The sequence below is a fragment of the Hemiscyllium ocellatum genome, chromosome 23 (genome assembly GCF_020745735.1).
Source record: "Hemiscyllium ocellatum isolate sHemOce1 chromosome 23, sHemOce1.pat.X.cur, whole genome shotgun sequence".
Taxonomy (NCBI): domain Eukaryota; kingdom Metazoa; phylum Chordata; class Chondrichthyes; order Orectolobiformes; family Hemiscylliidae; genus Hemiscyllium; species Hemiscyllium ocellatum.
Window position 1 is genome coordinate 56,297,840 of NC_083423.1, and position 23,931 is coordinate 56,321,770.

Below are 23,931 nucleotides of genomic sequence, written 5' to 3' on the forward strand. Positions count from 1 at the left end.
CAGCTATATTGACATCTTATGAAATAATTTTTGAAAAAAATTATTGGACTGACCATTTAATTTAAACGATAATCACTCTAGGAAACAGAACCTACAAATTGCACTTAAACACTCAGACATTCAGTTCAAAGTCAAATTGCCCCAGCAATATCTTTGACTGTGTTCCCAACTGCAGCTTGTAACCAAGTACTCAAGGCCATGTAAACACAAACAGCCTAACAAATTACATTGCTGGACCTGCATTTTGGAGTTTGAGAGTTCAGCACGCCAAATTGAGAAAGTTAATTAATTAAACCTGGTTGCTGAAAATGTGTTGCTGGAAAAGCGCAGCAGGTCAGGCAGCATCCAAGGAGAAGGAGAATCGGTGTTTCGGGCATGAGCCCTTCTTCAGGAATGAAGGGTAAAAAGACCCTCTTGGGAGTCATCTACAGGCCCCCAAACAGTAGTCTGGATGTCGGATGTAAGATGAATCAGGAGCTGAAATTGGCCTGTAGTAAAGATGTTACTACAGTTGTTATGGGGGATTTTAACATGCAGGTAGACTGGGAGAATCAGGATGGTATTGGACCTCAAGAAAGAGACTTTGTGGAGTGCCTCAGAGATGGATTCTTAGAGCAGCTGGTGCTGGAACTGACCAGGGAGAAGGCAATTCTGGATCTAGTATTGTGTAATGAACCAGAATTAGTCAGAGACCTCGAAGTGAAGGAGCCATTGAGAAGTAGTGACCATAATACAATAAGTTTCAATCTGCAATTTGAGAGGGAGAGGGTACAGTCGGAAGTGACAGTACTTCTGTTAAATAAAGGGAACTATGGAGCTATGAGGGAGGAGCTGGCCAAAGTTCAATGGTGCAATACCTTAGCAGGGATGACCGTGGTGGAACAATGGCGGATATTTCTGTGTATAATGCAGAAGTTGCAGGATCAGTTCATTCCTAAAAGGAAGAAAGATCCCAGGAGGAGGCATGGGTGGCCGTGGCTGACGAGGGAAGTTAAGAAACATATAAAGTTAAAAGAGAAAAAGTATAACATAGCAAAGATAAGTGGGAAAACAGAGGACTGGGAAGCTTTTAAAGAACAACAGAGGATTACTAAGCAGGAAATACGCAAAGGAAAAATGATGTACGAAGGTAAACTGGCCAATAATAAAAAGGAGGATAGTAAAAGCTTTTTCAAGTATGTGCAAGGCAAAAAAATGGTTAGGACTAAAATTGGGCCCTTGAAGACAGAAACAGGGGAATATATTCTCGGGAACAAAGAAACGGCAGAAGAATTAAACGGGTACTTCAGATCTGTGTTCACTGGGGAAGACACAAGCAATCTCCTTGAGGTAACAGTGACTGAAAGACCTGAACTTAAGGGAATCTGTATTTGCCAGGATTTGGTGTTGGAGAGACTGTTAGGTCTGAAAGTTGATAAGTCTCTGGGGCCTGATGGTCTACATCCCAGGGTAATGAAGGAGGTGGCTCGGGAAATCGTGGATGCGTTGGTGATTATTTTCCAGAATTCGATAGATTCAGGATCGGTTCCTGAGGATTGGAGAGTGGCTAATGTTATACCACTTTTTAAGAAAGGTGGGAGGGAGAAAGCAGGAAATTATAGACCAGTTAGTCTGACCTCAGTGGTGGGAAAGATTCTGGAATCTATTAAAAAGGATGAAATTACAGCACATCTGGATAGTAGTGACAGGATAGGACAGAGTCAGCATGGATTTATGAAGGGGAAATCGTGCTTGACTGATCTTCTGGAGTTTTTTGAGGATGTAACTCTGAAGATGGACGAGGGAGATCCGGTAGATGTAGTGTACCTGGACTTGCAGAAAGCTTTTGATAAAGTTCCACATAGGAGGTTAGTGAGTAAACTTTGGGCACTTGGTATTGGGGGCAAAGTTCTAGATTGGATTGAAAATGGGTTGGCTGATAGGAAACAAAGGGTAGTGATAAACGGCTCCATTTCGGAATGGCAGGCAGTGACCAGTGGGGTACAGCAGGGATCCGTGCTGGGACCGCAGCTTTTTACAATACATGTTAATGATATAGGAAATGGTATCAGCAATAACATTAGCACATTTGCTGATGATACAAAGCTGGGTGGCAGGATGAAATGTGATGAGGATGTTAGGAGATTACAGGGTGACCTGGACAAGTTAGGTGAGTGGTCAGATGCATGGCAGATGCAGTTTAATGTGGATAAATGTATGGTTATCCACTTTGGTGGCAAGAACAGGAAAGCAGATTACTACCTCAATGGAATTAATTTAGGTAAAGGGGCAGTACAAAGAGATCTGGGTGTTCTTGTACACCAGTCAATGAAGGCAAGCATGCAGGTACAGCAGATAGTGAAGAAGGCTAATAGCATGCTGGCCTTCATAACAAGAGGAATTGAGTATAGAAGCAAAGAGGTGCTTCTGCAGCTGTACAGGGCCCTGGTGAGACCACACCTGGAGTACTGTATGCAGTTCTGGTCGCCAAATTTGAGGAAAGACATTCTGGCTATTGAGGGAGTGCAGCGTAGGTTCATGAGGTCAATTCCTGGAATGGAGGGATTACCTTACACTGAAAGAGTGAAGCGACTGGGCTTGTATACCCTTGAGTTTAAAAGACTGAGAGGGGATCTGATTGAGACATACAAGATTATGAAAGGATTGGACACTCTGGCAGCAGGAAACATGTTTCCGCTGATGGGTGAGTGCCGAACCAGAGGACACAGCTTAAAAATACGGGGTAGACCATTTAGGACAGAGATGAGGAGAAACTTCTTCACCCAGAGAGTGTTGGCTGTGTGGAATGCTCTGCCCCAGAGGGCAGTGGAGGCCCAGTCTCTGAATTCATTTAAGAAAGAGTTGGATAGAGCGGATACTGATCAGGAATGATCAACCATGATCATATTGAATGGCGGTGCAGCTCGAAGGGCTGAATGGCCTACTCCTGCACCTATTTCTATTGTCTATTGTATAATGAGGAATGTGTGTCCAGTAGGCTAAGATAAAAGGTAGGGAGGAGGGACTTGGGGGAGGGGCGTTGGAAATGCGATAGGTGGAAGGAGGTTAAGGTGAGGGTGATAGGTCAGAGTGGGGGTGGGGGCGGAGAGATCAGGAAGAAGATTGCAAGTTTGTAAGGCGGTGCTGAGTTCGAGGGATTTGACTGAGACAAGGTGGGGGAAGGGGAAATTAGGAAACTGGAGAAATCTAGGTTCATCCCTTGTGGTTGGAGGGTTCCTAGGCAGAAGATGAGGCACTCTTCCTCCAGCTATTGTGTTGCCATGGTCTGGCGATGGAGGAGTCCAAGGGCCTGCATGTCCTTGGTTGAGTGGGAGGGGGAGTTGAAATGTTGAGCCACGGGGTGGTTGGATTGGTTGTTCCGGGTGTCCCAGAAGTGTTCCCTGAAACGTTCCGCAAGTAGGCGGCCTGTCTCCCCAATATAGGGGAGGCCACATCGGGTGCAGCGGATATAGTAAATGGTGAGTGTGGAGGTACAGGTGAATTTATGGCGGATATGGAAGGATCCCTTGGGGCCTTGGAGGGAAGCAAGGGGGTAGCTGTGGGCGCAAGTTTTGCATTTCTTGCGGTTGCATGGGAGGGTGCCGGGAGTGGAGGTTGGGTTGTTGGGGGTGTGGACCTGACAAGGGAGTCACGGAGGGAGTGGTCTTTTTGGAATGCTGATAGGGGAGGGAAATGTATCTCTGGTGGTGGGGTCCGTTTGGAGGTGGCGGAAATGGCGATGGATGATACGATGTAAAAACGCCATCCCTTACTCCCAATTCCTTCGTCTCCGCTGCATCTGCTCCCAGGAGGACTAGTTCCAATACCGTACAACCCAAATGGCCGCCAACTTCAAAGACTGCAATTTCCCCCCAGAAATGATTGATGATGCCCTCCACCGTATCTCCTCCACTTCCCGCTCCTCCACCCTTGAGCCCCGCCCCTCCAATCGCCACCAGGACAGAACCCCACTGGTCCTCGCCTACCACCCCACCAACCTCCATATACATCGTATCATCCGTCGTCATTTCCGACGATGGAAATGCCCCCTCAAGAAAGATAACAGTCATCAGGATAATAACTTGAGTAGCTTCAGGGATATAGTTTAAGGCGGTATTCTAATCTAGAGTTTCACTGAACACATGAAAATAAAGACAAGCGAAAGATGGTAGTGACATTCTCTCCCTGAAATCTCAAATTCATTGCTCTGCAACCTGGAATCTGGGACTGTACAATAACTTTAAGGTTCTGCCCCAGTGCATTCTATTAGGTAATTGTTTTCAAAAATCACTTGGCATTGCTGATTATGTTAGTATTTTTAATGTACTTCCTAATCACCCATGAACAGGTGGTGGTGAGTTGCCTTCCTATACTGCTGCAGTTTATGGCAGACAGTTTCACCCACAGTATCGTTTGAACGAGTTATGGAGTCATAAAGATGTACAGCATGGAAACAGACCCTTCAGTCCAACCCGTCCATGCTGACCAGATATCCCAACCCAATCTAGTCCCACCTGCTAGCACCTGGCCCATATCCCTCCAAACCCTTCCTATTCATATACCCATCCAAATGCCTCTTAAATGTTGCAATTGTACCAGCCTCCACCACTTCCTCTGGCAGCTCATTCTATACACGTACCACTCTGTGTGAAAAAGTTACCCCTTAGGTCTCTTTTATGTCTTTCCCCCTCACCCTAAACCATGAAGGAACTGTGATATATTTCTAAATTGGCATGATGTGGCTTGAAGGGGAACTTCAGGTTACGGTGTTCCCAGGCCCTGCTCTTTCAAGGGGATGGGGCTTACGGATTTGGAAGGTGCTGTCAAAAGAATCTGCTTTCTGATAAGGCAGTTTAGACAGTTCATGATGTAACAACTCTTAATACCTCAAGTTATTAAATATTGTTGAATAAATTGTGCGGAGTTTAAAAAAAGCGCAAGAACATTTTTACACTTTGAAACAAAATCTCCAATTCCGTCCCTGCTCATGATTCTTGCCTTGCTTCCTGAAGGCAGCAATTTGCGAAAGTTCAATGGGTGTAGTTACCTTCCGGGATATACCTAAAATGTTTAGTTTTATATTGAATGTTTATACAGTGAACATCTTGGCAAAACCTCACATCCCTGTCCAACTTTATCCTCACTTGGTATTCATTTACATGTATGAATCACCTGATGGAATCAGGACCAGCAGCCCCCTCACTCTTTATCCATTCCTTCTGAAGTCAATTAATGATTCTCTTCTGTCACCCCAACTGAGCTTCATTAAGTTCTGAGGTTAATTGGTAAATGTAGAAGGGTCCTAGTGGCACAACAATAATTCCCTACCTCTGGACCAGGTTGCCTGGGTTCAAGTCCCACCTACTCCAGAGGTGTGTCATAACATCTCTGAACTGGTTGTTATATAAAACCTATATTTGATTATATCAAATACAGGCAGAAACCATTGTTCTATGATCCTGCTGTCCCATAAAAAAGTCCCAATTAAACCGAGACCCCTCTGGCTCTGTCCAATTGAGTGCTGCAGGACATGATAGCTCTGTTCACTGGTGTCCAGTTTGTGCTTCAGAATGATGCCAACAGCAGGGGTTCAATTTTGGCAGCTGGTTAAACCAGTTAAAGTTACCTGAAAGGAACTCTCCTCCTCAACATTTTTTCCCCTCACTTGAGGTGAGAATGTGCATAGGGTATAAGCAGACAGGGAAAGAGTTAGGTTTTGAGTTTTGTGAAACAAGAGGTTCAGCTGAGCATGACTCAGAACGGATAACAGCTTACAATTAACAATGGGATGCTGGAGGCAAGAGTAATGGGTTAACAAGTTGTAAAAGCATTCATTATGTAGAGCCATTCAACAAGATGAAGTAGCATTGAGTATGTAACGTCAGTTAATAAGGTGGAAAATATTCATTGTGTAAAGTCACTTATTCATTGTGTAACAGCAGATGGCTTAATATTTACTATTGACACTCGCTGATGGTAACGGTCACCCAATCAATATGTATGATGCCTTATCTGGATGCTCCTCCCCGTAAAATGACTGTATAGTTCATTTAAAAACAGCTATTCCAGGGAAGAACGTGAACTCATGTCCCTGTGCTCATGGGTGATCGTTCTGACTCCCTCCAGGATCTGACATAAAGATGAAGGAGGTAAAACTATACTGTGTCTCTGAGCATTTTGCTTCGACTAAAGTGGGGGATAACAGGACGATAGAGGCATGGTGACCCTTAAGTTAAACCATCACCAGTCATCTCTCAGCTCAATAGTAGCCCTATTGTCTAGTTGGAAAATGTGATTAGGAAATAACAATATCCAGATCAAATTTCAAATTTAAACTGTAAATTTATAATTTAATTGTAAAATTGAAATCTGAACCAATTTAAACCCTCTGGTTCTGTTTAATTAATGCCAAAATGACAGCTCAGTTTGCTGGATAGCTGGTTTCTGATGCAGAGTGATACCGATGGCGTAGATTCAATTCCTGTGCCATCTAAGATTCCCACGAAGATCCCCTTCTTAACCCCTCCGCTAGCCTGAAGCTTGGTGACTCTCAGTTTAAATCACCACCGGCCATCTCTTTCTGATGACAGAGCAGCCCTATGTTCTTCTGGAACTATGGTGATTTTATCTTCACATGGTTCATTGCGTCCACAAGTGGTGGTATACTTTGTGATCGTAGATTTTGGTCTTAAACAAGAATGAGAAGCATTCGTAAGTAACAATGCATTTTCTTTTGATAGCTTGAAAGGCTAATTGAAAGTGTGATCTGCTGTTGCACTGCTTTCTTAATATGTCACTTATTTTATTTCCCTTTTATCTATCAGAACTCTCCTTTGTACCAGTATTTGCAGGATGTGGGACACACTGACTTTGAAATCTGTCCAACTTCATCATGGGCGGAAGAATGCTCATCAAAAGAGGAGCCAAATGAACTGGATATCCCTGCCACGCCAACAGTGAGTGCTTAAAACTCTGAAAGGAGGGAAACGTTATGAGAACTGACTCTATGCCTATATTAAAGACACAGCATCCTTTCAGTTAATATCTGCCAAAATTGGCTGTGTATTATGCCTTTTGTGTATAAGTTTAACCCTCAGACACTTGTGTAAAAATTTGTGTATCGTATCTCTGTTGAAAGTTTTCTTGAGCCATATGTAAAGATTAGATTAGATTAGACTTACAGTGTGGAAACAGGCCCTTCGGCCCAACAAGTCCACACCGACCCGCCGAAGCGCAACCCACCCATACCCCTACATTTACCCCTTACCTAACACTACGGGCAATTTAGTTTGGCCAATTCACCTGACCCGCACATCTTTGTGACTGTGGGAGGAAACCGGAGCACCCGGAGGAAACCCACGCAGACACGGGGAGAACGTGCAAACTCCACACAGTCAGTCGCCTGAGTCGGGAATTGAACCCGGGTCTACAGGCGCTGTGAGGCAGCAGTGCTAACCACTGTGCCACCGTGCCGCCCACAAATAACCTGTTTAAGCAACAATAGCTTGTGACTACATAGGGGCTGTAATGTAAGAAACTGTTCCAAAGTGCTTCACTTAAGCAATATCAAGAAATATTTTATGCCAAGCCATATAAAAAAAAATTTGAATAGATGCCCAAAAGCTTAGACAGAATTGTAGGTTTTAAGGAACATCTTCAAGGAGCAGAGAGGTGGAGAGATTGGTGATAGAATTCCCGAGAAGATTTCATGGAATGTTGAAGGAGCTTAGAGAACTCGAGGGGGACGGAACATGCAAAAATCCGAAAGCGGGAAATGAGAATATCAGAATTTGAGGCATTGGGACGAGGAGTCAAGACCATGTCAAGGAGCACAGCTAATGGGTTTCAGTGGCATAAAAATATTTCTCCACTGATTGATTTATTTCACATTGTAAAAGGTGAGATTCTTCTTAGTTTTCAAATATTGTATATTGTCTCCATCATAAAGCAAGCATTTCATTTTAGAGTCATAGAGATGTACAGAATGGAAACAGACACTTTGGTCCAACCCGTCCATGCCGACCAGATATCCCAACCCAATTTAGTCCCACCTGCTAGCACCCGGCCCATATCCCTCTAAACCCTTCCTATTCATGTACCCATCCAGATGCCTTTTAAATGTTGCAAGTGTACAAGCCTCCACCACTTCCTCTGGCAGCTCATTCCATACACGTACCACCCTCCACATGAAAAAGTTGCCTCTTAGGTCTCTCATATCTTTCCCCTCTCACCCTAAACCTATGCCCTCTAGTTCTGGACTCCCCCACCCTAGGGAAGAGATTTCTTCTATTTATTCTATCCAGGACCCTCATGACTCTATAAAGGTCAGCCTCTGATGCTCCAGGGAAAACAGCCTCAGCCTATTCAACCTGTCCCTACAGCTCAAATCTTCCAAGTCTGGCAATATTCTTGTAAATCTTTTCTGAACCCTTTCAAGTTTCAAAACATCTTCCCAATGGGAAGGAGACCAGAATTACACACTATTCCAAAAGTGGCCTAACTAATGTCCTGTACAGCCACAACATGACCTCCCAATGCCTGTACTCAATACTCTGACCAATAAAGGAAAGCATTCCAAACGCCTTCTTCACTACCCTATCTACCCGCAACTCTACTTTCAAGGAGCTATGAACCTGCACTCCAAGGTCTCTTTGTTCAGCAACACTCCCTAGGACCTTACCATTAAGTATATAGGTTCTGCTACGATTTGCTTTCCCAAAATGCAGCACCTTGCACTTATCTAAATTAAACTTCATCTGCTACTTCTCAGTCCATTGGCTCATCTGATCAAGATCCTGTTGTAATCTGAGGTAACCCTCTTCGCTGTGCACTTCCAATTTTGGTGTCATCAGGGCGGCACGGTGGCACAGTGGTTAGCACTGCTGCCTCTCAGCGCCAGAGACCTGGGTTCAATTCCCACCTCAGGCAACTGTGTGCACATTCTCCCCGTGTCTGCATGGGTTTCCTCTGGGGTGCTCCGGTTTCCTCCCACAGTCCAAAGATGTGCAGGTTAGGTGAATTGACCGTGCTAAATTGCTCATAGTGTTAGATGAAGGGGTAAATGCAGGGGAATGGGTCTGGGTGGGTTGCTCTTCGGAGGGTCGGTGTGGACTTGTTGGGCCGAAGGACCTGTTTCCACACTGTAAGTAATCTAATCTAATCTGCAAATTTGCTAACTATACCTCTTATGCTCACATCCAAATCATTTATGTAAATGATGAAAAGTAGTGGACCCAGCGCCGATCCTTGTGCCATTCCTTTGGTCACAGGCCTTCAGTCTGAAAAACAACCCTCCATCACCTCCCTCTGTCTTCTACCTTTCAGCTAGTTCTGTATCAAAATGGCTAGTTCTCCCTGAATTCCATGAGATCTAACCTTGCTAACCAGTCACCTTGTCGAACGCCTTACTGAAGTCCATCTAGATCACGTCAACCGCTCTGCCCTCATCAATTCTCTTTGTTACTTTTTCAAAAAACTCAATCAAGTTTGTGAAACATGATTTCCTGTGCACAAAGCCATGGTGACTATCCCTAATCCATCCTTGCCTTTCCTAATACATGTAAATCCTGTCTTTCAGGATTCCCTCCAACAATCTGCCCACCACTGACGTCAGGTTCACCGGTCTATAATTCCTTGGCTTGTCCTTGCCACCTTTCTTAAATAGTGGTATCCCATTAGTCAACCTCCAGTCTTCTGGCACCTCACCTGTGACTATCGATGATACAAGTATCTCAGCAAGGGGCCCAGCAAGCACTTCCCTAGCTTCCCACAGAGTAGGGTACACCTGATCAGGTCCTGAGGATGTATCCACTTTTATGCATTTCAAGACATCAGCACTTCCTCCTCTGTAATATGGACATTTTTTCAAGATGTCATCAAGATTTCTCTACGTTCTATACGTCACATGGCCTTTTCCACAGTAAACGTGCTCAATACTTTGATGTAGAATAAAAATGGAATGTAATCTCTTCAATCATTTATGTGGAATTAAGAAATAGTTTGGTTGTTTTAAATGATGGAATCTCTCCAGCCCTGAATGACATGGACAATAATGAATCAGGTGGGAAAATATGGTAAGATCAGAAAAATGTGACTTCTGACATCAAGAATCTTTTCCATACAAGATTTTACTGCCTGCATTGAGAATCTTGCAAGTGAATAAAGAGGGACCTTTTTACATGCATTTTCATCTCATGGGTATCTATTCCCACCACACTTAAAAGCAATTTGCTTCTCTCTCACATGGCTGAGAGAAACTAGATTGCGTTAATTCCTGACATAAAGTTCTAAGCAGGCTTGCATCTTTTCTGGGTGTCCATTTTAGCTGGCATTCCCCAACATCTCCGGGCACACTCTATGGACAGCAATGCCCTGCACCCCTTTACAACAGAGGTTGGCATCAAACATGCATTAGCCTCACCACATTTTGGCATATCTCCCACTCACTTATAATACAGTGGATCACTTTAATACTGCACTTTAGAGCTCACTAATGCCTTTCATTTACATGTTGCATAAAGGGCAGGCACCTATTTCGTGTATTCTAACAAGGTTCATCTTAGGGCTGATAGCTTGCTTTCTTAGCCCTCGCTCACTTTGTACAGCATCTCTGCATTGCCTTGCTTATTTGCACACTACTGCCTCAAGCAGAGCTTACAGGATTACAATAATGTCTGGCCTTGCCTTGTAGTGCAGACACAAAACCAAGCAGTTTGTCACATTTACTAGTAGTGATCATTCATGGGACAGATGGGGTGCTGTATGACACTGCTGCATCCATGTCACACCCACAGCATATGCCAGCGGCTTACATGGCAAGTACATTGCATGTGCTTCAATCAAGTGGTTGTCTCTTAGATTTGAAAGGGAGTAGTTCCTCGGTCATTTCAAAGGTAGCTGTTGTTAATCAGGGGCCACATTAAGTCAAGGCATAGTCTGATATTAGTGCAGAGGTTTAAACGTAGTCAGTTGGCTGCTTCGGGCATTTAGGGGCCAGAGATTCCATGTGATTATCGTCCTGAGTGTGGGCTGTGTTCATTGCTTAGATCCAGTGCAAAAGTCGAGACTTGGTGATAAGTCATTTGGGGGCTGCTCACTCATCAATTGGGGTGTCCTTCCAGGTCAATCAGTAGGGTAGGCCAAGGTCAGTCCTGAGGGCTTATGGTAGGATTGGTGTTGGGTCCTCTACTTTTTGTCATTAACATAAAAGATTTGGATGCAAGCATAAGATGTACAGTTAGTAAGTTTGCTGATGACACCAAAATTGGAGGTGTAGTGGACAGCGAAGAAGGTTACCTCAGATTACAATGGGATCTTGATCAGATGAGCCAATGGGCTGAGGAAGTGACAAACATATTGACAAAGTTTGAGCAGTGGATGTGGTATATATGGATTTTAGCAAGGCAGCTGCTAAGGCTCCCCACGGTAGGTTCAATCAGAAAGTAAGGAGGCCTGGGTTACTGGGAAACTTGGCTGTCTAGATACGGAATTGGCTGGCCCATTGAAGTCAAAGGATGATGGTAGATGGAAAGTATTCAGCCTGGAGCTGAATATTTTTATAAATAACTTGGATGAGGAAGTGGAAGGGTGGATTAGCAAATTTGCCGATGACATGAAGGTTGGTAGAGTTGTGGATTGTGTGGAGGGCTGTTGTAGGGTGCAACAGGACATTGACAGGATGCAGAGCTGGGCTGAGAAGTGGCAGATGGAGTTCAACCTGGAAAAGTGTGATGTGATTCATTTTGGAAGGTCGAATTTGAATGCAGATTATAAGATTAAAAGCAGGTTCTTGGCGGTGTGGATGACCAGAGGGATCTTGGGATCCACTGCATAGATCCCTCAAAGTTGCCGCCCAAGTTGATAGGGTTGTTAAGATATATGGTGTGTTGGCTTTCATCAGCAGGGGGGGGGGGGGGGCGGGGGGGGGGGGGGGGGGGGGTTGAGTTTAAGCACTGCACGGTTATGCTGTAGCTCTGCAAAGTCCTGGATAGATCACAGAAAGGACATGGAAGCTTTAGAGGGGGTGCAGAAGAGATTTACCAGGATGCTGCCTGGAATGGAAGGCATGTTTGATGAAGAAAGGTTGAAGGAGCTAGGACTTTTCTCACTGGAGCGAAGAAGGATAAGAGGTGACTTGATAGAGACGTACAAGTTGGTGAAGGCATAGATAGAGTGGATAGCCAGAGACCTTTTCCCATGAGGGAAATGCCTGTCACGAGGGGGCATAATTTTAAGGTTACTGGAGGAAGGTTTAGGGATGATGTCAGAGGTAGATTCTTTACACAGAGAGTGATCGGTGTGTGGAATGAAATGCTAGTAGAGTCAGATACATTAGGGACACTTTAGCAACTCTTGGATAGGCACATGGGTGATGTTAGAGTAGGATAAAAAATCAGCACAACGTTGAGGGCTGAAGGGCCTGTTCTATGTTTTATCCCCACAATATTAGCTGTGTCTCTGGATTAATAGTCTTGTGATAATACCACTAGGCAATTGCCTCCCCTTACATGTCTACATAATACTGATTTACGTACAATTGCTTAGTTGTGCAGAATTTAAACATTGCTCAAATGAGACATGAACTCAATGCATTTCATCTTCCACTCATCAGGACTGATTTTGGAAGAATCGGCAACTTAAACATGAAGAGAATGCTGATTGGTTGCATTATGGTTAGTATGGAGATACAGCAAGAACTGTCTTCACTGAGGTAGTCATAGAATATAGAACAGTACAGCGCAGAACAGGCCCTTCAGCCCTCGATGTTGTGTTAACCTGTGAACTATTCTAAGTTTGTCCCCCTATACTATCCCATCATAATCCATGTGCTTATCCAAGGATTGTTTAAATCTCCCTAATGTGGCTGAGTTAACTACATTGGCAGGTAGGGCATTCCATGCCCTTACCATCCTCTGAGTGAAGGAACTGCCTCTGACATCTGTCTTAAATCTATCACCCCTCAATTTGTAGTTACACCCCCTCGTACAAGCTGATGTCATCAACCTAGGAAAAAGGCTTCCACTGTCTACCCTATCTAATCCTGTGATCATCTTGTATGTCTCTACCAAGTCCCCTCTTAGCCTTCTTCTTTCCAGTGAGAACAGACCCAAGTCTCTCAGCCTTTCCTCGTAAGAGTTTCTCTCCAGACCAGGCAACATCATAGTAAATTTCCTCTGCACCTTTTCCAATCATTCCACACCCTTCCTGTAATGGGGCGACCAAAACTGTACACAATATGCCAAGTGCAGCTGCATTAGCCATTTGTAAAGTTGCAGCATGACATTGTGGCTCAGGATCTCAATCCCTCTACCAATGAAACCTAACACACTATATGCCTTCTTTACAGCACTATCAACCTGGGTGGCAACTTTCAGGGATCTATGTACATGGACTCCAAGATCCCTCTGCACATCCACACTACCAAGAATCTTTCCATTGACCCACTTCTCTGCCTTCCTATTGTTCTTCCCAAAGTGAATCACCTCACATTTAGCTGCATTGAACTCCCTTTGCCACCTCTCAGCCCAATTCTGCAGTTTATCCAAGTCCTCCTTCAACATTCTTCCACACTGTCCACTACTCCACTGAATTTAGTGTCATCTGCAAACTTAATAACCCATCCACCTATGTTTGCGTCCAAGTCATTTATAAAAATGACAATCAGCAGTGTTCCCAAAACAGATCCTCGTGGCACACTAGTAACCGGACTCCATGCTGAATATTTTCCATCAACCACCACCCGCTGCCTTCTTTCAGAAAGCCAGTTTCTAATCCAAACTGCTGCGTCACCCTCAATCCCATGCCTCTGCATTATCTCCAAAAACCTACCATGTGGAACCTTATCAAAGGCTTTCCTGAAGTCCATGTACACCACATCAACTGCCCTACCCTCATCTACATGCTTGGTCACCTTCTCAAAATGCTCAATGAGGGTTGTGAGACATGACCTGTATAAAAGGTTTAGAGCAAGCAGAATTCTTACAATACATCCTGCACTTTTTTTAATGTCAGTTATTGGAAGGCCCTATGAAAGAGATGGTGATCCTGGAGAATACAGATGGGTTTGTCAGATGAGCTGATCAGTGGCAAATGGAATTCAATCCAGATAAATATGAGGTGGTACAGTTGGGCAGGACAAGGCAAGAGAATACATGGTGAATGTTAGGACATCCGCACCAACCAACCCAACCACCCCGTGGCTGAACACTTTAACTCCCCCTCCCATTCCGCCAAGGACATGCAGGTCCTTGGCCGCCTCCATCACCAGACCATGGCAACATGACGCCTGGAGGAAGAGCGCTTCATCTTCCGCCTAGAACCCTCCAACCACAAGGAATGAACGCAGATTTCTCCAGCTTCCTCATTTCCCCTCCCCCCACCTTATCTCAGTCCCAACTCTCGGACTCAGCACCGCCTTCTTGACCTGCAATCTTCTTCCCAACCTCTTCGCCCCCACCCCCTCTCCAGCCTATCACCCTCACCTTAACCTCCTTCCACCTATAGCATTCCCAACGCCTCTTCCCCCAGTCCCTCCTCCCTACCTTTTATCTTAGCCTGCTTGGCACACCTTCCTCATTCCTGAAGAAGGGCTTATGCCCGAAACGTCGATTCTCCTGCTCCTTGGATGCTGCCTGACCTGCTGCACTTTTCTAGCAACACATTTTTTGACCCTGGGATGCACCAAGGATCAGAGGGATTTTGGTGCGCATGAATACTGGTTCCTTAAATTTGTGGGTCAGGTAGATAAAGTGGTTAACAAGACACATAGGATACTTAGCTTTGTTATCTGAGGCACAGAGTTTAAGAACAGGAAGGTTATACTGGAACTGCATAAAAAGCTAGAATGTTGTGTGCAGTTCTAGAACCCACATTATAGGAGGGATGTGGTTGCAGTGGAAAGGCTGCAAATGAGATTTACCAGGATGTTACTGGGCTGGAAAATCTTAGTTATGAAGAGAGGTTGGATAGACTGAGGATGCTTTCCTTGGGGCTGAGGGAGGCCATGACTGAGATGTTCAAAATTGAGGGGTGTAGGTAGAGTAGACAGGAAGGAACTTTTCCCCTTGGTGTAGAGCTCAATGAGCATGCGGTATAGTTTTAAGTTAAGTGGCAGGAGACTTAGAGAGGATGTGAAGAAAACCTTTTTCATTCAGAGGGTGATGGGAATCTGGGTGGTAGGCAGAAACCCCCAACCTTTAACAGCTATTTATGTGTGTACTTGTAATGTCAAGGCATAGAAGACTATGGGCCAAATCCTAGAAAATGAGATTAGAATAGTTAGGTGGTTGTTTTTGATTGCCACAGACTCAAAAGCTGAAGAACCTTTTTTTGTGCTGCAGATCTCAATCTCTCTATGATGATATTTTCCTAGCCAATTGAAGTTGATATCATGGGGATGTAGCATCATACATATTTCTCCCCACCAGCCAGTCGCTCTGTGCACATGCGATTATTTGGCCAGCAGCTGGTCAACAATGTGCCCTGATACATTTGCTTTTGTCATCCAGTGATTCAATATTTGAGAGTCTCATCTCATCTAGGGTTCAACTCCTCTGATAGTGTTTTTCTCCATTCTTTTACACACTACAATGCATTCTTCGATTTGTTTCTAATGTATTTGTCAGTCTTCCTTGGACACCTGAAAATTGTTAATTAAACGTTAACATTAAATACACAGTAACAATCCCTTATTGCAAAGGAGCAGCATGATTGTTTGAGATAGCAGTCTCATTGATTGGAATTGAAAATGAGCGATAAACTTTCATATATTTAAAATCACAACAGCTTTTAATTTATTTTATTGCCCCCTATCAAACAGAGTAGTTGAGTTGTTTGTTTCCAGTATAATACAACACAATGTGTGACGGAAGTGCATACACAAATTGATTTCATTTCAGAAATAGAAAGAGTCAGAAAACACCAATGGGCCTATCTCAGCTCATCCTTCTTAATTATCTTAATCCCAGGAATGAGAGGCTTAACATACAAGGAACATTTGAGCACTCTGGGACTATACTCGGAGTTTAGAAGGATGATGAGGGATCTGATTGAAACTTTCAGAATACTGAACGGCTTGGACAAAATGGACATTGGGAAGATGTTTCCACTGGCAGGAGAGACGAGGACCTGAGGAAACAGCCTTAGAGTAAAGAGAAGACCTTTCAGAACAGAGATAAGGAGAAACAATTTTAGCCAGAGAGTAGTGAAACTAATTGGCACAGAAAGTTGTGGAGGTCAGGTCATTGAGTATATTTAAGACCAAGATAGATAAGTTCTTTGTTGCCAAGGGGATCAAAGGTTATGTGGAGAAAGCGGGAAAATGAGGTTGAAAACCGTTATTAGCCATGATTGAATGGTGAAACATTGATGGGCCATATGGCCTATGAGTATCACCATTTTGTACTTTCCCAGAAATGCTCACTTTTAGTGGTAAACTCTTTGGAGAGTTGCTGTATCAAAATCCTGGAATTGCTTCCTATCTTTATTGTGGATATGTCTATGTCACTACTGCAGTAGTTAAAGAAGGCAACTCACCATCTTCTGATGGGCAATAACAATGTGCACTTGATCAAATTTTATTGTTCAAGGAATTATTTAATGATATGAACTTATTCAGAATTTTATGCTGTTCTTGATTTCAGGTATTTCAGGGTTTTATAAATTGGTCATTTTTATATTTAACTAAAGTCAAAATATTAAGTTGACAATTTTGTTTTCAAAATTGTTCCAAATTTCCGAATTACATTCCAACATTCTAAAATTACTAAATAATCAAAAGGCTATAGGAAGAGAGGACATAAATACAGTAGCTGTTACTGGAGGAAAAAGAAATGCTAGAGAAGCTAGTGGGGCTAACTACCTTAGACCTGATGGGATGTAAGCCAGGATATTGAAGGAAGTGCTCGTGGAGGTGTGGTTGCATTGGTAGATCTTCTGAGAATCTTTACACTCTGGAAAATTCCCCGAGGACAGAGAAATGCCACTATAACAATTTTATTTAAAAAGGGGATGACACAAAAAAGGTAACCATTTGCCAGTTAGCATGACATCTATTATTGGCAAAATAGAAGAATCTGTGTGATAGCAGAGCACTTAGAAATACATAATGTGACCAAGCAGAATTCAAATACCTTAATGAACAGGAAGTCAAGCCTGGCAAATTTACCAGAATTCTTTAAGACAAGCAGGACAGTTGATGTCATAGAGTCATAGTGGGGCAAATATATTTGAATTTGTGTTTTAATGTTCCACGCTTTCAACTACTTAATGAAATAATAAGAGACCACAGTGTTGGAGTTACTGCATTAACATAGATAGGGGATTGTTTAACTAATAGAAGACAGAGTTAGAATATAGGGGGCACTTTCAGGCCTCAGTGGTTAGCATTGATGCCTCACAGTGCCAAGGACCCAGATTCGATTCCACTCTTGGGCGAAGTTTGCACGTTCTCCCCATGTCTATGTGAATTTTCACCAGGTGGTCTGGTTTCCTCCACAGTCCAAAGATGTGGTGGCTGGATGGATTAGCCTGGGAAAATGCAGGGTTATGGGAATAGGGTAGGGATTGTAGGTCTAAATGGAATGCTGTTCAGGAGGTTGGTGTGGACTCGATGGGCTGAAAGGCCTGTTTCCACACTATAGGAATTCTATGATTCAGGATGGCAACCTGTAGTGATGCTGTGCCACAGGAATCATTGCTGGGCCCACAATTATTTACAATATTATTACTGACTTTAGTGTATGAAGTGAATGTACTAAAATCAAGTTTTCAGACAATGCAAAAATGGGTGAAAAGGCAAGTGGTGAAGGTAATATAGAGCGATATAGACAAGTTAAGCGAGTGGGCAAACTACTTGATAGAAGGAGTATAGTGCTGGGAACACGTAAGGTTAAGCTGTTTGCCAAGAAGATTAGAGAAGCTGAATATTATTTAAATAGGGAAAGACTGCAGAAAGCTGCAGTACAGAGGGATTTGGGAGTTCTGGTGTCCGAATCACGAAAAGCTAGCGTCCAACGACTGGTAATGGAGAAGGCAAAAAGAGCATTGTCCTTTGTTTCAAAGGGAATATGTATATTAGGGAAGATTTGCTAAAACTATACAACACACTCAGCTAGAATACTGTGAACAGTTTTGGGCCCCTTATTAACGAAAGATGGACTGGCATTAGAAGTAGTCCACAGAAGGGTTACTAGGCTTATAACCAGATTCTGAAAATATCCATTTTCAAATGCAACACCACCTGGACAATATCCAGGCTTGTGCTGAAAGTGACAGTTGCACCACACAAAAACTAGGCAGTGACCATTTCCAATAAGAGATAATCTAACCACCACCCACTGATATTCAATGGCATTACCATTACTATCAGCATCCTGAGGGTTACCATTAGCAAGAAGCTGAACTGGACTCACCAACTAAATAGAAAGAGTAGGTCAGAGACTAGAGAATATTGCAGCAAGTAACTCACCTGACTCCCCAAAGTCTGTCCACCATCCACAAGCTAGAAATGTGATGAAATACCCCCCACCTACCTGAAGGAGTGTAGATCCAACAACACCGAAGAAGCTTGACACCTTCCAGGGCAAAGCAGCTCACTTGATTGGCACTATGTCTACAAACATTCACTCCCTCCACCACCAACGCTCAGTAGTAGCAGGGTGTAACATTTATAGGATGCACTGCTGAAATTCACTTCCATCTCGAATGACAAGGGCAACAAATAACTGGGAACATCACGTGCAAATTCCCCTCCAGGCCACTCACCAGCCTAACTTGAAAGTATATCACTATTTCGTCAGTACCACTGGGTCAAAATCCTGGAATTCCCTCCTCAACAGTATTGTGGTCTACCTACAGCACATGACCTGTAGCATTTCAAGAATGCAGCTCACTGCTATCTACTCGAGGGTAGGGAGGGACGAGTAGTAAATACTTACCTAGCCAGTGATCTCTCGTCCTACAAATCAATAAGCAACAAACAAAAAAGGACTCTTATGAAGACAGTTTGAGTAGGTTAGTTTTGTACTCATTGGAATTAGAAGAATGAAAGGCAATCTTATTGGAATATATGAAATCCTATGATAGGCTACATGCACAGAGGTTGTTTTTCCTTGTGTGAGAGTTTAGAACCTGAGGGCTTAATCTCATAAAAAGCAGTCGCTCATTTTAGATGGAGAAGAGGTGGAATTTCTTCTGAGACTGTATTGAATCTGTGGAATTCTTTCATAAAGGCAAAATACTGTGGGTGCTGGAAATCTGAAACAAATGTGTTAAATGTTGGAGAAACTCAGCTAGAGTGACAGCATCTATGGAGGGAGAAGCATTCAAATTCTGAGGGTGAGTCATTCTGGACTCAATGCATTGATGGTTTCTCTGTCCACACATGTTGCCAAGTTTGCACTGTTTGGTCCATATTCTATGTTAGTTTCTGTGGAATTATTTGCCGCACAGGGCTATGTTGCTAAGTATAATCAAGGTCAAGTGACTTTTGATTAGTCAGGGAATCCAGCGTTACAGGGAAAAAGCAAGGAAGTACAATTGAGGATTATCAGATCAGTCACAATCTCATTGAATGGTTGAATGACCTATTTCTATTCCTGCATCTTATGGTCCTATGGATTGAAGAAGATAAAAAAATGACTAGATAGTGAACTTGTGGCAACAGCGGCTCAGTGGTTAGCACTGTTGCCTCATAGCGCCAAGGTCCCAGGTTCGATTTCAGCCACTGACGACTGTCAGTGTGGAGTTTGCACATGCTCCCTGTGTCTGCATGGGTTTCCTCCGGGTGCTCTGGTTTCCTCCCACAGTCCAAAGATGCGCGGGTCAGGTGAATTGGCCATGCTAAATTGCCCATAGTGTTAGGTGTATGAGTCAGAGGGAAATGGGTCTGGATGGGTTACTGTTCGGAGGGTTGGTGTGGATTTGTTGTACTGAAGGGCCTGTTTTCACACTGAAAGGAAATCTAATCTAATAGAGAAATGCCTCTTCTGCATAATACTTCAACTGCAATTTCTGAACCTGCTGCGTTACACCACAACTCTGCTTTGTCTGAATGTGCTGTACGTTCCTCAGCTGAGAGATTTTGAAATCTTCTGTGTAATTCCTTCTTTATGATTTCTGAATCTGCTGCATAACTTCTCATAGTTGATTTCTGAATATTCTGCATAGCCCTCATCTGTAGAGTCATTGAAGTTGCTTCATAACTCATTTGTGAGATTTCTGAATTTGCTGTGTAACTCTTCATCTGATGTATACCTCCTTACCAGTGTGATTTCTGAAGTGCTGGTATAACACCATGTTTGTGTGATTTCTGAATCTCCTGATATAACTCCTTGTCTGTGTGGTTTCTGAAGCTGCTACATAAATCCTCATCAGTGTGTTTTCTGGGGGAGGGGTTGGGGGAAGAGAAAAGAAAACTATAACTATCACTAGAAAAAATTTGCTATGTAAACTAATGTAGCTAAAGGGCAGTACGTCAACTGGACCTGATGGGTTGCATCCTAGGATATTAAATGGAACTAGCTACAGGGGTAGTGGATGCACTATTAGTAATCTTGGAAGAATCCTTAGATCCTGGAAAAATCTCAGGGTAGAAAACTCCTGATATCGTACTGTTATTCGAAAAGGCAAATATACAAAGGATAACAATAGACTATTTAGGCCTGTTATCATAGGTAAATATAAAGTTCTAGAATTTTTTTAATCAAACTCTTCAGACATATTATGATGCATCTCTGCGTCAAGTGATAGTTGAACCCAGGTCTTCTGGTCCAGAGGCAAGGACATTACCACTGTTCCACATTAAAGTCTATTATAAAGGATGTTATACCAGAGCATTTAGAAATACATAACCTAATTGAACAGTATTAAAGATCACACAGCACCAGGTTATAATCCAACAGGTTTAATTGGAAGCACACTAGCTTTCGGAGCGACGCCAAATCATTATTGAACAATGTTAACAAGGCTTCATACCTGACAAATTCTTTAGAATCTTTGAGGTAGCAAGGAAGAAAGATAAAGGGGAACCAGTAAATGAAATATATTTGGATTTCCAAAGGGCATTTGATATGGTACCACACATAAGGCTATTTAATAGGTAAGGGCCCATGGTATTAGAGATGGCATATTCGTGTGAATAAAGGATTGGCTATCTTATGGAAAACAGAACTGGGATAAGAGGGTGCATTTTCAGGATGACAACCTATAATTAGTGGAGTGCGAATGGATCAGTGCTGGGGCCACAATTGTTTACAATATGTAGTAATGACTTGAATGAGAGTAGTGAATGTAACGATTTCCTACTTTGCAGCTGGCAAAAAACAAGTGGAAGTCAAATGGTGGAATACACCAATAATCTGCAGACAGACATAGATTAAGTGAGTGGGAAAATTTGGCAGATGGAATATAATATGGGAAAATACTAGGTTATGCATTTTAGCAGGAAGAATAGAAGAGCCGAATATTATTTAAATGGAGAAGGACTGCAGAAAACTGCAACATAAAGAAATTTGGAAGGTTGTTGTGTACAAATCTCAAAGCTAGGATACAATTTCAGCAGGTGATATATAAGGCAAGTAAAATGTTAGGCTTTATTTCAAAGGAATAGACTCTACAAATAGATATGTTTTGTTAAAACTATACTGCACAGTAATCAGACCATACCTGGAATACTGTAAACAGTTTTGTTTTCCTACAATAGTGAAAGATATACCGGCATTGTAGGTAGTTCAAGGAAGGTTCTTAAGGTTGATCTCCGTTTTACAGGGAGTTTCATAAGAGCAGAGATTGTCTCGGTTGAGTCTGTTCTTGTTGAAGTTTTAAAAAATGAGAGGTCAAGATTAAAGCATACAAGATTCTCAGGAACTTGACTGGGTAGAGCAGAAAGGTTTTTCCCCTTTTAAGACAGTCAAGGACAGAGGGCATATCTCAGAAAAAGGGATTGTTCTTTTAAAACAGGAACAAGGAGGAATTTCTCCTTTTTGAGGGTAATGAATCTGTGCAGTTCTTTACTGCAGAGGGCTGTGGAGACAGTGCCACTTAGTATATCCAAGATAGAGACAGAAAGATTTTCAATTGAATAGAATCTAGGGGCGTTGGCAAAGGCACGAAAGTGGAGTTGAGAATAATTAGATCAGCCATGATCTCATTGAATAGTGAAGCAGACTAATGGTCTGAATGGCCTACTTCTACATCTTATACGCTTTATACAAAATAGACTTTGAACTGTGTATTGTGATAACAGAAGAAAAATTATTGTCAATATAGGAATACAGGAATGCGGAACAGTCACCTTTGGAATTTTATATGCCGTAATGACACATGCCTTTAATTCTGATTGGTGCTGCAAACTATGCGACAAAAAAACTCCCCATGAGAAAGAGAAATAACTCTGTACTGTGAAAGGTTATCTATTTTAATAACACCAAAACATTATAGGTGAAGCTTACTTTGATCAAGGAAGATCATTATATGGATTTTTGTGGTCTCCTGTGTCAGTGGATGACATGTAGATAATATTTCCTGTGATAGAGGCCATATCTTGTGAATGATTAGAATATTACAAACAGTACATCAAAATTTGTTGATTTAGAAGAACTATTTACAAAAACTCAATAATCAATTTATAAAATGAGTATTATTTATTAAAATGGCAGTCTGGCACATATTTCCTCTGGACAAAGTGAGGACTGCGCATGCTGGAGATCAAAGTTGAGAGTGTGGTGCTGGAAAAGCACAGCAGGTCAGGCAGTATCTGAGGAGCAGGAGAATCGATGTTGATGTTGAATCAAATGATTGGAGACATTCCTGTAATAATGAATGACTGACTGAAAAGTAACCTTACGACTTGACCGAAAAATGTAATTAAACAAGCTAGAGCTCGATCAGCAAGATTTGTATAAGACACATGGTGTGCACTCCACCTGGAAGTTAAGCAGAAATATTGGTCAGTGTTCATGGTCATCTGCAGTACTTTATTCTCTCCACCACTTCCTACAGCCCCCTCCCGCCCGCAAATTATCAATAGAATGAAGTAATTCAGTGAATTAAAATAATGGGAGGTATTAAACAACTTCTGAAGTTTTTGATAGGTTGTATGTTGAACTTTGTAGTCAAAGACCCAATTATTGCCAGATTCAGAGGTAAATTGATGTTTGATTGGTTACGCCTGGAAGATTTAAGTGAGGCATTTACTGGTGTCCTAAAATTGTTTTATAGATATTTTTAATCAATCTGTTCAGATGTGACGCACTTCTGAAGCAGTTGGGACTTGAACCCAGGCCTTCTGGCTCAAAGGTAGGCAGTTATTGTTTGATAAGCTTTAGGATATTTGCAGGAATATTTAATTGATATTGTTAAAGCCACTGGGTCTGACTTTGGAGGGAGTCAAAGTTTGACAGGTTTTTAGCAATACACTGAAATGAATTTTAGTGAATAGAGGGTCTATATCAATTGTTGAAGGGTGGGTCATTTTTGATTGTTGCGGTCAAAGTTTAGAAAAGGTCACTAATACAGTATGTAAAGAATTTGCTACCAATGTTGCCTGAATGGACTTCCATAAGGCATTTGACAAAGTTCCAGAGAAGAAATTAACTCAAAAAATTATAGTGAATTGGAAGTAATCTTGTGACTACAAACTTTAGGTTTAGATTTTTTTGCCACGTGCTCTGTTGTACTGGATTACAGGAGTATAGCCGAGAGTGTGGTGCTGGGAAAGCACAGCAGATCAAGCAGTATCCAAGGAACAGGAGAATCGACATTTCGATCAGGATCATTATTTCCTGATAAAGGGCTTGTGCCGAAATGTCGATTCTCCCACTCCTCAGATGCTGCCTAACCTGCTGTGCTTTTCCTGCACCACACTTTCGACTCTGATCCCCAGCATCTGCAATCCTCACTTTCTATAATAGTATAGTGGAAAGTGTACAATGTTGCTATTCCCGATGCCATCTT

At 42.6% G+C, this 23,931-nt stretch overlaps 1 protein-coding gene across 1 annotated transcript in view; it reads left to right on the forward strand.

Moving 5' to 3' along the window:
* vezt (vezatin, adherens junctions transmembrane protein) overlaps positions 1-23,931 on the forward strand; it is a 103,780-nt gene that overhangs the window by 26,888 nt on the left and 52,961 nt on the right. The window contains exons 2-3 of the mRNA XM_060843048.1: positions 6,804-6,935; positions 23,197-23,274. Coding sequence (XP_060699031.1) covers positions 6,804-6,935; positions 23,197-23,274 — 210 coding nt within the window. The remainder of the gene's footprint in view (positions 1-6,803; positions 6,936-23,196; positions 23,275-23,931) is intronic.